The sequence below is a fragment of the Pan troglodytes genome, chromosome 8, assembly GCF_028858775.2.
Source record: "Pan troglodytes isolate AG18354 chromosome 8, NHGRI_mPanTro3-v2.0_pri, whole genome shotgun sequence".
Classification (NCBI taxonomy): domain Eukaryota; kingdom Metazoa; phylum Chordata; class Mammalia; order Primates; family Hominidae; genus Pan; species Pan troglodytes.
In genome coordinates this window covers 80,206,510-80,222,796 of record NC_072406.2, presented here as the reverse complement: position 1 = coordinate 80,222,796, position 16,287 = coordinate 80,206,510, and the positions used below count along the sequence as shown (strand labels likewise).

The window sequence follows — 16,287 nt, the reverse complement described above, 5'->3', positions numbered from 1 at the left end:
TATCTATTGATGGAAACCAGAATTCTGATTTTCTGTAAAGTGATGCAAAAGTTGAGTCACGTGTGTGTGTTAATAGATTTTATCTATTCACAGTGACGAGGATACTATGAAGGTTGACATTTGTAAAGGTCCAGTGCTTTTTATTGTAAATAAACTTGATGATTTTTTTTATAATTAAAAGGCTTTTTCAGTTATGCTCATATTTAACAAAGGTCACCATTACTTAGGAATGCATTTTGGCACCTTCGAAACTGTAGACCTTGAGATTATTTGCATTAGAATGGGGAAGGAGTTGGTGTTTTAAAATCAGTCGTTTTTGCTGCAATTTAGTTTCATCAAAAAATTGTGATACATTATAGCCAAAAGGTGGAAACAACCCATGTCCATCAGCAGATGAATGAGTGAAAAAAAATATTGTATACCTCTATAGTGGAATAGTATTCAGCCATAGAAAGTAATGAAATTCTCATACATTATGCAACATGTATGAATCTGGAGAACATTATGTGGGGTGAAAGACACAAAAGGACAAATATCATATGAGTCTACTGATAAGAGGTACCTAGAACAACCAAATTCATGGAGACAGAAATAGTGGTTACTAGTTCCTAGAGGGAGGAGGGAACGGAGAGTTTCCATTTAATGGGTTTCTGTTTTAGAAGATGAAGTTCTAGAAATGATTAGTGGTGATAGTTGCACAACATTGTGAATATACTTGCTACCACTAAATTGTGCAGTTAAAATTGTAAATTTTATGTATATTTTATGATAAAAAATTGTGTAAAAATTGATAATCTTTTTGCACTGTACTCAAGCTATATAGGATAAAAACTAGTTACATGTGAATTTAATTTACCAATTCTAGCCCATCCAGAGGTTAAACCCATGGCCCCCAGCATGAATTAACATTTTAATCATAAACTCTCTGTGTGGCCAATGCCATGGGTAAACAAGAGGAATTTTTTTTTTTTTTTTTAAATACAAGGTCTCACTCTGTTGCCCAGGCTAGAGTGCTGTGACATGATCACAGCTCACTGCAACCTCAGCCTCCCAGGCTCAAGCAGTCCTTTCACCTCAGCCTCCTAAGTAGCTGGAACTACAAGTGTTTGCTACCACACTCAGCTAATTTTTAAATTTTTTTGTAGAGACGGGGTCTCACTATGTTGCCCAGGCTAGTGTTGAACTCCTGGATTCAAGTGATCCTCCCCCTCCTTGATGTCCCAAAGTGCTGGGATTACACATATGAACCACTGCACCCAGCTGACAAAAGGACATTCTTAACAGCCAGAATATTCCTTTGGTTTAGTGATTATTATCTCCCTGGAGCCAGGCAAGGGGCACACCTTTCTTTAAAATGTGTAAAGTTTAAACAACTATATTAGTTTGCTAGAGTTGCTTGTAACAAACTACCACAAACTCGGTGGCTTGAACAATACAAATTTATTGGCTCACTATTCTGCAGACTAGAAGTCCGAATTTAGAGTTGCTTCCTTCTGAAGGCTGTAAGAAGAATCTGTTACATATTTCTTTCCTAGTTTCTGGTGGTTTGCTGTCAATCTTTGGCATTCCTTCGCTTGTAGACCTTGGCCTTCTCTCTGTACGTGTCTGCATCCAAATTCCCCCTTTTATAAGGACACAAAACATTGGGTTATGGACTTACCCTAATCCATTATGACCTTAACTAATTATATCTGCAGTGACCTTATTTCCAAATAAGATCATATTCTGAGATATTGGGGATTAGGATTTCAACACACAATTTTTTTTTTTTTTTTTTTTGAGACAGTCTGGCTCTGTCACCTAGGCTGGAGTGCAGTGGCATGACCTTGGCTCACTGCAGCCTCCACCTCCCAGACTCAAGCGATCCTCCCACCTCAGCCTCCTGAGTAGCTGGGACTACAGGTGCATGCCACCACACCCAGTTAACTTTTTGTATTTTTTGTAGAGATGGGGTTTTACCATGTTGCCCAGGGTGTTCTCCAATTTCTGAGCTCAAGCAATGTGCCTACCTGGGCCTTCAAAGTGCTGGGATTACAGGCATGAGCCACCGTGCCTTGCCCAATATGCAAAGTTTTAGGAGACCCAGTTCAATCCATAGGAATACCCCAGACCTGCTGAGCTAATCTTTACTGCAGAGAGGGTATCCTCAGCATCGCCCCTGTTAGTACAGGCAAACTTTGTTCCTTCAGATGACTTATTGGCTGGTGTGATGGCTTCCACCTGTAATCCCAGCACTTTGAGAGGTTGAGGCGGGAGGATTGCTTGAGGATAGGAGTCCAAGACCAGCCTGAGCAACATAGCAAGACCCTGTCTCTACAAAAGAAAAAAAAGTGACTTGTCATACCTGATTAAGGAACCGTCGTTCTCAAATATAACACTTCAGATAAGTCTTTGGTTGCATAATAGATTTTTTTCAATTATATTCTAGTAGGAAAGGGGACATATTCTTATTGAACCTTTATAAATAACTATATTACTAATGAAGGGAGACTTAGTAAGAGATGGAATTCTAGGCATCAGTGAGAATCAGGTAGCATTTTTAAATAATTCCTTTTAGTTTACTCAAGCAGAGTTTTATGAAATTGTGGATAACTTTAGAAAGGAAAAATGAACACAAAATCAAAATTAAACATTATTCAAACATGTAACCATAATAAATTTTTCTTCATCAGTTCATTCTTTCTTATGTCATAATGAATTCTTATTCTGCTGGACCTTGGGTTAGCAGTTTCATGAAATGTCTGTTTCTCACCTAACAAAAAAGAATATGAGGAATCCTAATGTACTTCACTGCTACGTTTTGAAAGTTATGTAAGAGAGATCTCTTCAGAACCCTATACCCAAGTGTCTTTTCTTTGATGTATACATTGTTTCACATACCTGTTGGAATCCTTTTAATAGGGCTCTGAGACTCCTTTGTTGAAAACACAAACTGGCCTGTAGCTTGTAGGAGAGTCTTCAGGCAAGCATCAGAGCAGACAAAAACTGCTCTGGTTAATAGGTGACAGAGGCCTAAAATAACTGTGGCTAGTTTATTACTGATAATTATCAAATGATATGATCTGATGAAGATTCAGAGTAAGAATAATAATGTTTCCAAAGATGATGATTAGGCCTATTTTCAAGGAACTCAGTGACTCTTATGTCTGATATGTAAATATAGCTGAGCATAACCATTTATAGACAAAAACGAAATCTTGAGATACAACTTAATAATCTTGAGATCTAACATACCAGGTATACACAAGAATATCAAAAGAACCAGCAAGTGTAGGATCAAGCCTAGACATATTTTTATTTTTTTTTTTATTTTTATAAAACTCCATGGGAGCCATGCACAGTGGCTTATACCTGTAATCCCAGCATTTTGGGAGGCCGAGATGGGTGGATCACCTGAGGTCAGGAGTTTGAGACCAACATGGTGAAACCCCGTTTCTACTAAAAATATAAAAATTAGCCAGGCATGGTGGTGCACACCTGTAGTCCCAGCTACTCGTTGGGGCTGAGGCAGGAGAATCGCTTGAACCCAGGAGGAGGAGGTTGCAGTGAGCTGAGATTGCACCATTGCACTTAAGCCTGGGCAACAAGAGCGAAACTCCATCATGAAAAAAACAACTCAATGGGTAAGCCTGAAGAACATCCCCTTTTGAGAACTACTGGCATAGAATATGTGGATTAGAAACAATAAGGTTAGAGAACCACTGGCATAAGTGAGAATTAGAGCAGTAAGGTTGTGCCAGAAAACCTTTTAAATAATAACTGAAACTAGAATTGGATAGTACTATACCCCCATTTTTTTTTTTTTTTTTTAATTGAGGCGGAGTGTCACTCTTTTGTGCAGGCTGTAATGCAGTGGCAGGATCTCAGCTCACTGCAGCCCCCGCCTCCTGGATTCAAGCAATTCTCCTGCCTCAGCCTCCTGAGTAGCTGGAATTACAAGCAGTGCCACCACACCCAGCTAATTTTTGTATTTTTAGTAGAGATGGGGTTTCACCATTTTGGCCAGACTGTTCTCAAACTCCTGACCTCAGGTGATCTGCCTGCCTCGGCCTCCCAAAATGCTGGGATTACAGGCATGAGCCACCATGCCTGGCCTGTATGATTTTTAATTGTATTATTATTATTTATTGAGAACTTTTGGGGTTTCTTAAAAAAATATTTTCCAGCCGGGTACAGTGGCTCACGCCTGTAATTGCAGCACTTTGGGATGCCGAGGCAGGTGGATCACAAGGTCAAGAGATCAAGACCATCCTGGCCAACATGGTGGAACCCCATCTCTACTAAAAATACAGAAATTAGCTAGGCGTGGTGGCACGCACCTATAGTCCCAGCTACTTGAGAGGCTGAGGCAGGAGAATCGCTTGAACCCGGGAGGCGGTTGCAGTGAGCCAAGATCACACCACTGCACTCCAGCCTGGCGACAGAGCGAGACTTTGTCTCAAAAACAAATGAACAAAGAAAAATATTTTCTATCCATGCATGGTTGATTGAATCTGCAAATATGGAACCTATGGATACAGAGGGCTGACTATGTTTCTTCCGCCTCTTACAAGAGCACAGGTCATGGTGGATTAGGGCCTAATTTCCAAAAAGAGGAAATTTATGTTACTAAGAAACATGCAAAAATTATTACCCTCTTTAGTATCAAAGAAATGCAAATTTGAAAAGCAAGAGGATAGTAAATAAATAAAGCCTAATTTTAATAATCACCTCTTTAATGCCCTTATCTCCAAATACAGTCACATTCTGAGGTACTCAGGGTTAAAGCTTCAAACAGATCTATTTGGGTGGGGGATACAGTTCAGCTCATCATAGGAAGGCAAAAATCAAATAAGTATGAGAGGAAATGTGGATACTTCATTAAGATATAATCATAGGTGCTTGAGAAATAATACTTAGTTACCTATTTTACTACAGTGACAATAAATAAAAATAAATACAGATGATAATATGATTGAAAAGAACTTTAGCTCTTTTGTAAGTCAGGAGCCTTTGTTCTTTTTTCCTCTTAAATTTAAAGGACAATAAAGACAACATAAAGCATAGAATATTATTTTAATAAAACAGATTATTTGCTATCTAGCAGATTACACAAAAAGTAAAGAATAACATTTTATATTATAGGTATTTATCAGTAAACCAAGGGAGCAGGTCCTTCTAAATTGAGTTAACTTTGCTAAGATGTTAACCATTTTATAGCTTCTTTCAGACTCAGGTATAAACTGAGGAAAATAAAATTCATTTCCCCAGTTGTATCTTTAGTTATGCTCTTTAATATTCTACAACAAAGTGACATTTTGCTTGAGTTCAGTATTTCTATCTCAGAGGGTTCTTGAAGTCATAATGATTTTCTTTTTTTTTCTTTTTTTTTTTCGAGACGGAGTCTTGCTCTGTCACCCAGGCTAGAGTGTAGTGGAGCGATCTCAGCTCACTATAAGCTCTGCCTCCCGGGTTCTCGCCATTCTCCTGCCTCAGCCTCCCAAGTAGCCGGGACTACAGGCACCCGCCGCCACGCCCGGCTAATTTTTATTGTATTTTATTTTTTTATTTTTAGTAGAGACGGGGTTTCACTGTATGTCTCGATCTTCTGACCTCGTGATCCACCCACCTCGGCCTCCCAAAGTGCTGAGATTACAAGTGTGAGCCACCGCGCCCGGCCAGTCAAAATGATTTTCATATTAATACTAAGATGTTTTCTATGCTAAATGTAATGCACTCAATATTGCTCATCTTCAAATAAAAAACTATTTTTTAAGTTTCTCAATTTTAAGTTCTAATATGTTAAGTATTAATGATTTTAACCCATGTAAACAAAGCCCTTTGGAGTCCTGAATAAGTGCTAAGAGTGGAAAGGGGCTCAGAGACCATCAAAACTACTCATTTTCCATGTTAAACAAAAGCACATACACAATTGTGGCTCTATCACTGTTTTGCTTCTAAGTAGAAGTACAATTTACAGAATTGTGAATAGCTCAAAGACAGTGAAAGGTGGAGATAATCCTAAACAGTGCACTAATCAAGACTGTTTCTTGTGGGGCAGGGGGGGTCTATTTCAAGGTATTCAAAATTTTCCCCGACAATGTATTTTGTAAAGAAGAAGAAGAAGGCTGCCCGGGCTGGATTGCAGTGGCGTGATCACAGCTCACTCCACCCTCGACCTCTTGGGCTCAGACTACAGGCATGCGCCACCACGCTTAACCAATTTTTAATTTTTTTTGTAGAGGCGAGGTCTTGCCATGTTGTCCAGGCTGGTCTTGAGCTCCTGGGCTCAAGTGATCCTCCTACCTTGGCTTCCCAAAGTGCTGGGATTACAGGTATGAGCTACTGTGCCCAGCGGAGAGGAATTTTAAGGACACTTTCAGATAGAGAAAGAGTGGCAAAATTGTTTAGAGTATGTATTACAGGTGGAAGATATGATGTCTGTTCATACACATTGAAACAAGGCATCACTGCTCTTTAGATAAGGGGGGAAAATTACTTGACACATGAAAATTGGGGACAAAAAGGTCAGTTTAGATCCTAATGTCACAATATGCACTAAGATAAACTATAAATGAATTAAAGAGTAAATACTTCTTAAGACAAGAAGATATGAGTTGAGGATGGGAAAAGCCTTTCTCAGCATATATGCTATGAAAGTTATAAAGAATTAGATAAATTTGTTTAAATGGAAAAGTAAATGTTCTGTGAGTCAAAATTAAGCAAATAATTATTTGGAAAAAATATTTGTAGCAATTACAACCTAAGGTTAATATCCTGAATATCTAAAGTGCCCATACATATTAATGAAAAAAAAAAACAAGACAGCTAATAGATAAATAAGACAAACAATAAATAAAGGAAATTAATGGAAGTTCCTAAAGGAAGAAATTTATATTACTAAGAAACATGCAAAAATTATTAACCTCTTTAGTATCAAAGAAATGCAAATTTGAAAAACAAGAGGACAGTAAATAATTGTAACAGATCAAGCATTAATCCTCTCTTTCCTGTTATAAGGTAACTGTATAATAGATAGGGAGAAACTAATGCTTCAGCTACAATATGAAGTAATGCTAACACATAATTTTTCAACCTACAGTGAATGAGCATCAATGCCTACTACCACCACAAAAAAGGACTCAGTGAAAATTCTTCTCAAAGGAATTATGTGTTTCCTGATGGAACTACTCTCCTGCCTCCATGTAGTAGTTTTACTGAAATAACCAAACGGTGATTGAAACCTGTCTAGATTCAACCACCAATTTACAGAACAGAAGTCCAAGCCAAATGTTAGGAGAAACCACAAAGATAAAGTCAGCAAAATCCAGTCTGCATAAAGTTATACAGGACAAATGACTAGGTTTCTCAAACTTTTTCAAGTAGTGATTAAAAGGAAATTAAGGATAGGATGCAGTGGCTCACACCTGTAATCCCAGCACTTTGGGAGGCTGAGGTGGGCAGATCACTTGAGGTCAGGAGTTCGAGACCAGCCTGACCAAAATGGTGAAACCCCATCTGTACTAAATACAAAAATTAGATGTGGTGGTGGGCGCCTGTAATCTCAGTTACTCGGGAGGCTGAGGTTGCAGTAAGCCGAGATCATGCCACTGCACTCCAACCCGGGCGACAGAGTGAGAACTGTCTCAAAAAATAAAAATAAGGCCAGGTGCAGTGGCTCACACCTGTAATTCTGACACTTTGGGAGGCCGAGGTGGGCGGATCACCTGAGGTTGGAGTTCGAGACCAGCCTGACCAACATGGAGAAACCCCGTCTCTACTAAAAATAAAAAATTAGGTGTGGTGGCCCATGCCTGTAATCCCAGCTAATTGGGAGGCTGAGGTGGGACAATCGCTTGAACTTGGGAGATGGAGGTTGCGGTGAACCAAGATCGCGCCACTGCACTCCAGCCTGGGCAACAAGAGTGAAACTCCGTCTCAAATAAATAAATAAATAAATAAAAAGAAATAAATAAAAATAAAAAAAGGAAATTAAGGAAACTTAACTTTTGGTACCTAACTCATAGCCTCCAGAAACCCATTCATGTACTGTAGATTAGTCAACCATCTTGTAGGGAATTGTTTATAGAGGGCACAATCACATTTTAAGAGGAAATAAATAACATCCTGCTAAATCTTTTGAGGAAATGAGCAATTCCATATAGATTTGTGAGAATTATTTAGAAAAAAGATTTTAGATTGAATAATTGGCTTATTTAATAAAGATTTACCCTTTTATTCTATTCTTAAAACTTGTTTTTGGCCTTAGGGTATTCTTGTGACTTATGGAAAATTTGATAGTAATTATCAAATTATTGTTCTAAACTCTGAAGCTCATTTTTGGTATAACCTAGATAACAATTGTTTATTTGTATGGACAGGTATTTACTGATTTCTTTTACAAATAAAACATTGTGCTTGCTTGTAAGGAATAATCAAGGAAATTAACATGTGGTCATTTCCTTGAAAAGAATGGATAATTCTGTAGCAGCCATGGTCACAAATAATACAAGGTGAAGAATTAGTCAACTAAGGAATGGGAATAGGATAACAGGGATAGACTATGGACTAGCCAAGCAATATTTTTGGTAATAGATACTCTTTCCAGTTTGGGGAGCAGAAGAAAAGAAAAAAAAGGAGGCCCGGAATATCTTTTTCAAAATAAACTTTGTTGCCCCTTCATTATTCCTAATAAATTTGCTTATTAATGTATTCACTTTGGGGCCTAATTTGGCTTTTACTGACAAATAGCTGCCAACAAAGAGCTGTATGTATTATCTTGTACACCTATATTGAAAAAAAAAGTTCTTTACTCCAGAAGTTTTAATTTTTGTTTGCTGTTTCTTTTTAAGAATAATTTTTTTTTTTTTAAGAGATGGGTCTTGCTATGTTGCTTGCTGGAGTGCAGTGGCTAGTCACAGATGCAGTCATAGCATACTGCAGCTTTGAACTGGGCTCAAGCCATCCTCCTGCCTCACCCTCCCAAGTAGCTGGGACTACAGACACGTGCCACTGTAGCCCAGTTCAATTCTTTTTTTTTTTTTTTTTTTGAGGTGGAGTCTTACTCTCTGGCCCAGGCTGGAGTGCAGTGGGGTGATCTCGGCTCACTGCAACCTCTGCCTCCTGGGTTCAAGCGATTCTCCTGTCTCAGCCTCCCAAGTAGCTGGGATTACAGGCACACACCACCACGCCTGGCTAATTTTTGTATTTTTAGTAGAGATGGGGTTTCACTATATTGGCCAGGCTGGCCTCGAACTCCTGACATCAAATGATCCTCCCACCTCAGCCTCCCAAAGTGCTGGGATTACAGGCATGAGCCACTGTGCCTCGCCAAGAATAAATACTCTTGATTTTTATTTCCTTCTAGCTATCTTTTGTAGCTTTTGTTCTATTTTTTTTTAATCATTTTTGGTTTAAACTGAAATATACTGAGATGCAGATTAGAAAAAGCTTTTTCTCTTGGTGCAGGGCAGAAGAAAGGCTTGTAAACTTCACCAAATGCTGCTTATGCTTGTGGGATCGTTTAATGTTCATCATTTGGTCAGTCTCATCCCCATAGCAGTCAGAATATTTCAAGTCACTTTATACCATGAAGTCCATGAATGGGAGGCCTTATTAAATAAGATGATTATGTGAAAATCTAATGGCATATTGATGCTCTGAAATATGTTATATAAATCTTGGCTTTTAATTTTTTACATTTTTATTACAGATTATGAAGAATATTTCTGTGTAAAAAGAATTTTCTCAGGGGGAGATCAAAGCTTTTCACATTACTCTAGTCCCCAGGTAATAATATAGTCATGTAAATAATTAAATAGCTCCAATAATTTTGACAAATTTTAAAAACCCATTATTAATGTTCTTTATATGTTACAAAGTAATTGCCTTAGTTTTTTTCCCCTTAAGTCTACAGAATAAGTTTTTTCTGATCTATTTGATAGGTTTTTGTTTCAGGTGTTCAGTAGAGATTTAATTCTGTTTAAAAAACAAATATATGGTGGGAACTTCTTGGTTTTTGAGTTATATATAATATCTCTTCCCTCTGACTAATCTTATTTGAAAATTTAGAACTGTGGGCCACCAGATGACTTCAGATGTCCCGATCCGACAAAGCAGATCTGGACAGTGAATGAAGCTCTAATTCAGAAATGGCTGAGCTATCCTTCTGGAAGGTTTCCTGTGGAGATAGCCAAGTAAGAAAAGCATTTTGGGCCAGGCACAGTGGCTCATGCCTGTAATCCCAGCACCAGGCAGATTGCCTGAGCCCAGGAATTGGAGACCAGCCTGGGCAACGTGGCAAAACCCTGTCTCTACAAAAAAATACAATTAGCTGGGCGTGGTGGTGCACACCTGTGGTCTCAACTCCTTGGGAGGCTGAGGTGGGAGGATCAGCTGAGCCCAGGAGGTCGAGGCTGCAGTGAGCTGAGATTAACACCATTGCACTGTAGCCTGGGCAACAAAGTGAGAACTTGTCTCCAAAAAAAAAAATCCATGGATATTTTTAAAGATCTTAATTAAATATGTATAAGTTGTAGTTCTCTCATGTGCATAGAGATATGTTAAATGATAACAAAATATTTAATGTAGCCATTTTAGGATTGGCCTTGAAATGTGTTCCTTCTGGTTTTATAATGGTCACTATCTTAACTTTTATACTTTCTGGAAGACTTGAATATTATTTCTTTCTTGAATATTTTGTTAACTTGCCTAGTAGCACTTAAGATGTTATTTGTTTTTTGTTGGTATTTGGGATGATGGGTTGTATTTGAAAAGCTATTTTGTTTCTCTAGCTTGTTTTCCAAAACTATAATTTTTCTGAAAATCCCAAAGGCATCCCAGATTAGGCTCACTGCCAATATAAAATGTTTAAAAATTTTTTAAATTAAAAAACTTTTTACATGAACATACACACTTAATTTTTAAAATTCCATGTTTTAAAGCAGATAACATTGGATAAATGGATGAAAGTAATATTTAAGAAAGTCTAGAATAAACAGTAATACCTTTATCAAGTATTATTTTATCAGTCTTTAGCAATTTATGTAATTCTGATTCATCAATTGGGTGTTAGAGGAGTGCTTTGTAGCATTAAACATTAGATTATTCATTTTAATTCTTTTTTAAGAAAGGGTAAACAATTAAATTTCTAATTCTGTGATTAAAAAAACTTTTTTAAATTTTTTAGTGAGATAGATGGAACGTTTTCTTCCTCTGGTTGCCTAAATGGAAGTTTTTTAGCTGTTAGGTAAGTGGCAATTCTTTAATATGCTGAAATTTTCAAATTTATTGTCTTAAATAGTATATCAAATTAAAAAATGAAATAATTTAAAATTTTTATTCTATTTTTTTTTTCTTTTCTGTTTTTTAGCAATGATGATCACTATAGAACAGGTACCAGATTTTCAGGGGTTGATATGAATGCTGCTAGGCTTTTATTCCACAAACTTATACAACCTGATCATCCGCAGATATCTCAGCAGGTCTGTTTTTAAAGTATTATGTTTACAGTATTATCTGTTGATTTTGTTTTGTTTTATACGTTTATAGCCTAATTTACTTTGCAGTTTCACAGACTCTTACGATGTGCTTTTAAAATAAGATTTTATTTTAAAGCATTTGTAATTTAGCTGTCAAAGATCTATAAATCTTTTCAGATGTTTGAAGCAGACCCTGAATTACTTAACCTTACCATGTTGCTTAAGTTTGTGTATGGTTATAGAGGTAGAGAGTTTAAATTGAGACTTGTACACGTGATTTTTTAAATTCTCCAAGCAATGCTTAGGCATTAATTTTCATTGTGCTCCAAAGTATATACATTGTAAGACATTGTCTTTCTTTTTTCTTCTTCACCATTTCATATTTGCTGTAGTGCAAAATTTTCCTTTTCTTTCTTTTCTTCCTGCCTTCCTTTTTTTTTTTTTTTTTTCTTTGAAAGTGTATTCATTTTAAATGAAGTAGGTTTTACTTTTTGTCAAAATATAGGTGGCAGCTAGTTTGGAAAAGAATCTTATTCCTAAACTGACTAGCTCCTTACCTGATGTTGAAGCATTGAGGTTTTATCTTACTCTACCAGAATGTCCCCTGATGAGTGATTCCAACAATTTCACAACAATAGCAATTCCCTTTGGTACAGCTCTTGTGAACCTAGAAAAGGCACCACTGAAAGTACTTGGTAAGAATTCTAATATTTTTTCTTTTGAAACCTTTTCTCTTTAAATGAAAATGCTCATAAGTTCTTTTGCCATTTGCAGTTCTGCTGCCCTGCTTATTTGACACTGTCTTAGGGAAAAATGAACCTGTTTTTCCTTTTCTTGCTTTTGTCTAGTCTTTTGATTCTAGTTGTTGGAGTTGTTGAAAGAAAAACATGTTAGATATAGAAGTTCAATTAAACGTAACAGCAGAGACAGTATTAGGAAAGTTAAAAACTGTTACCCATATTCCTTTCCCTCATCGCCTTTAGTATAATCTTGCTATTAAAGAAGTAAAGGAGGAGGAACAATTAAAACTGAACAAACATGGGCTTTAAATCTTCTTGGAACCCTGATATAAGCCCTTTATCTTGTGTTTCCTTCACTTGCTAATTTCATGATATTTGATTTTATTTTTCTGCCTATAGACTAGATTTTATTGCTCATCTGATCTTGCACTTCTATCTCTTACTGTTCTGGTTTTTTGGCCTAAAGTTTTCTCACTTTAATTTTTCTAATTGTCTAGATTTTATCTCTATTTCCTGGCCTTTATACTTTTTTTGCTACATTTAACCCAGTGCTTTTCTTTCTAATGGTATTTGTTAGATATGTGGAGCTGAGATATGTAGAAGTAATAATGTCAGTACAAGAACTTTAAAGCTGAGGGTAAATGGAGGAAGCAACAAGCAAGGGGTAGAATATGGGAATCTGAGGGAAAAAGAGTCAAGCAGGGACTGAAAAGAGTATTGCTTTCCTGTTGTCAGAAGTTTTTGTATTCTTTCTGCCTGCTTCATAGGATTGAAGTGTTTGTACTTAGTAACTACAAATAGTGAATGTGGGGAAGGACCCATATGTTACACTTTACATTGTTCAGCTTCTGTATTTGATCTTCAGGAGTACCTTGCATTTTAAAGGTAGTGGTTCACAATATTTCAACCATATATTAAATTGAAAGATAAAAGTTAGAAAGATCCTTTAGTATTAGAGCAATACAATTTAAAGGATGTTTTGTTTAAAAATTGAAACTGTAATTTTCAAAACATTTTTTAAAAACGGGTTTTAATATTAGGTATAGTGGTGAGTTTTTTATATAACTTAGGAAACCAAGAATATAAATTCAACAAGACTTTCACACTTTATTTTTGCTTTTGAGAGCTTTTCGGACAATATTGTTTAACTTGGTCGGGGGGAGGTTTATAAACCTTAGAAATGTTACATAAGATATTGTGTCATATGCATCTTTCTGGGGTTTTCTCAGGGTTAACAACTACTGTTTCAGAAAAAAGTCAGTATGATTTTGAAAATTGTGATTTTTTAAAAAATTCATTTTATTTGCGTGTTCACTTTTTAATAACAGAAAACTGGTGGTCAGTACTTGAACCTCCACTATTCCTCAAGATAGTAGAACTTTTTAAGGAAGTTGTGGTACATCTTTTGAAACTCTACAAGATCGGTATTCCCCCTTCTGAAAGAAGAATTTTCAACAGTTTTCTTCATACTGCATTAAAGGTTTTAGAAATACTACATAGGGTATGTCCAATCGTTCCTTTATTTTCCTCTTTCCCCATTCCTATTAACAGATTGATACTGTTCATTTTAACATTAATCTATTAAAGATTTAGATTGGCAAAAACAATGCATATTATAGAAATTTGGAAAAGTTATCTATACTTTCTCTTAAAAGAAGTAATAAACCTGTCCTTTGGAGCTCTGGTCTTACCTGACTTTGTTAGGCATGTATAGATAACTTATCCATAGTTGGGCAGAACAATAACATACTAATGAGTTAGAATTCTCCTTATATTTACTTATGAAGAATATAATTTGTTAGTTTGCATTATATGGTTTTTGTTAGCTATAAGTGGTTATCCTGTTAAAGAGATTGGGTCCTAGTTGTAATTATGAACATTAAAACTTGTGTTCTTTTGCTGTAGGGTACTAATGGCCTCAAAGTAGAACATTTCATTTGAAACAAATGACTAATTTAAAATTGGAACCATATGTAATTCATTAATTTACCTATTGTTCTTCCCTGCCCTTCTTCCCAGTGTAACAAATAGTACCCTTTACACTTGTAGCAGTTCAAAGTTATATGAAGAAGTAGACTCTGAGCTGTTTCATTAAAGATGGATTTTCATCCCTGACAGTTGGTAGGTATACCTCTGTTATGCCATTTGGTTTTCTCAAGTTGCTATTTAGATGAGACATGACCTAAGGGAGAAGCGTATATTTCTAACCTATGGAATGACTAAAAAACCCACATGAACCTTTAATCTTTAGTTTCTTCTCCTTAACAGCTTCTTTGCATTTTCAGACCCTCTTGCCTAGTGCTAAGGTAAATAATAAAGGGATAAAGGAGATAATCCATCTGTTCTTTGTCTAAGAACAAACCTTTACTGGCCATTTATTTTCCTATTTTAGTGAAGCTCCTGGGTATTTTTCTCAACTACTTAACTTTCTGGACTTACTTTTTTCTTTGGTATTTAGTATGGCCAAGATTCCTAGAAAAACAACTCATTTCTCTTCATTTTGATTGACGAAATCATAGCCATGTATTTCCTAGGGAAACAGGTCATTCTTATGTTTGCCTTTACCCAGAACAGGGCTTTCTTTTAGCATATCAGGGTCCAGGTCTGCAGTAAACAGTTATTAAGAAGATTCTCTAACTACATGAGATGGGTCTCTACCTTTCTGTGTACTGTTTGCCGAGGATTCAAGAGATTAATTAGATTGTTTCTTTTCTCTCGACTTCATCCTACTACTTTGGTGAACAATCCCTTTTCAGCTGGACCCTATTACCAAATAATTACTCATTCTGTGCTTTCATTATCTGCTTATCTTTATTCCCCCCTTTAAAAAATACTTTTTTTTCTTAGCTGTGTCTTTTACCTCGAGAAAATGGAAGGGGCAGAGAAGGGGGGGATATTGAACATTTTTTCTTTCAAACTATAGGCAGAACTTAAGCAAGTAAGTTAAATTACCTGCCTAGCTCAGTAACTTCAGTCTCAACTAAGGAAGAACTTGATAGAGTTTCATCTTCAAAGACCTTTTTGATGGACTCATTCTAAATACTAGAATCTTCACATCTTGATGGTTGAAGGGGAAGGGAAAATTTATTGCTTGCTAACCACTAACCACTAGAACCTCCTTTGTCTGTAGTTCATGTGAATACTCTAGATATATTTAACTTTAAAACCCTATATGGTCAGTATTTTGCCCCTTTTCATAGACTGGAAAAATGAATGTCCACATTTATATCAGCAGATATAGTAGTATAATCTGTTTAGAAGGGGGTTTGATTTTATTTTATGCCCCTAGATCTAGAAGTTCATATTCTAGATCACATACAGTATTATATTATAGGCGCTGGACTAGGAATCAAAAAGATCATATTTCTAACCCATCTGTGTTGCTTCCTACCACTGTGATTTTGAAGAAGTCTTTTTCTTTATCCCATATGCAAATGAAGAATTATCTATAAGGATTGAAATACCAGCCATGATAGTTTTCCAAGATTTATGTATTGTTTACATTATACAATATGGGCTGGGCGTGATGGCTCATGCCTGTAATGTAATCCTAGCACTTTGGGTGGTGAGGCGAGCGGATCACTTGAGATCAGGAGTTTGAGACCAACCTGGCCAACATGGTGAAACCCCGTCTCCACTAAAAATACAAAAAAAAATCAGCTGGGTATGGTGGTGCATGCCTGTAATTCCAACTACCCAGGAGGCTAAGGCAAGAGAATTGCTTGAACCCAGGAGGCAGAGGTTGCAGTGAGCTGAGATCATACCACTGCACTCCAGCCTGGGCAAAAGAGTGAGACTCCATCTCAAAAAAATAAATAATACAATATATGTAAGTTATTATATATTCATAAGACAGTGATTTTGTTACCACCACCACTTGAATGGAAAACCACTACTTTTGACTTGAAGAAATTATTGGGTTATGAGGAAACTGGGTTCTTGTTTGCAGTAGTTACACAGTCAAAAGCAGGATGATACTGGTATGACTTTCTTAAACATCTCTTTTTGGGAGGCTTTAGAGCAGTGAATTATCTTTCTTCTATGCCTTAGAGGAAACTTTGCTTCATCCTGCTGTGCCATAAATAGGT

At 36.5% G+C, this 16,287-nt stretch overlaps 1 protein-coding gene across 49 annotated transcripts in view; it reads left to right on the top strand.

Annotated features, from left to right (window-relative positions):
* HERC4 (HECT and RLD domain containing E3 ubiquitin protein ligase 4) overlaps positions 1-16,287 on the top strand; it is a 154,030-nt gene that overhangs the window by 72,135 nt on the left and 65,608 nt on the right. For 23 of the 49 annotated variants that reach the window (XR_010146619.1, XM_054660154.2, XM_001167783.7 and 20 more), the window contains 6 exons: positions 9,692-9,768; positions 10,051-10,175; positions 11,168-11,227; positions 11,351-11,462; positions 11,965-12,154; positions 13,528-13,700. Coding sequence is in view for 46 of the 49 variants with exons in the window: in XM_054660154.2 (XP_054516129.2) it covers positions 9,692-9,768; positions 10,051-10,175; positions 11,168-11,227; positions 11,351-11,462; positions 11,965-12,154; positions 13,528-13,700 (737 nt within the window). In the remaining 3 variants the exon portion in view is untranslated. Of the gene's footprint in view, positions 1-6,221; positions 6,315-9,691; positions 9,769-10,050; positions 10,176-11,167; positions 11,228-11,350; positions 11,463-11,964; positions 12,155-13,527; positions 13,701-16,287 lie in introns of all 49 variants that reach the window. The other 26 variants (XR_010146618.1, XR_010146617.1, XM_063780679.1 and 23 more) reach the window with 3 other exon arrangements.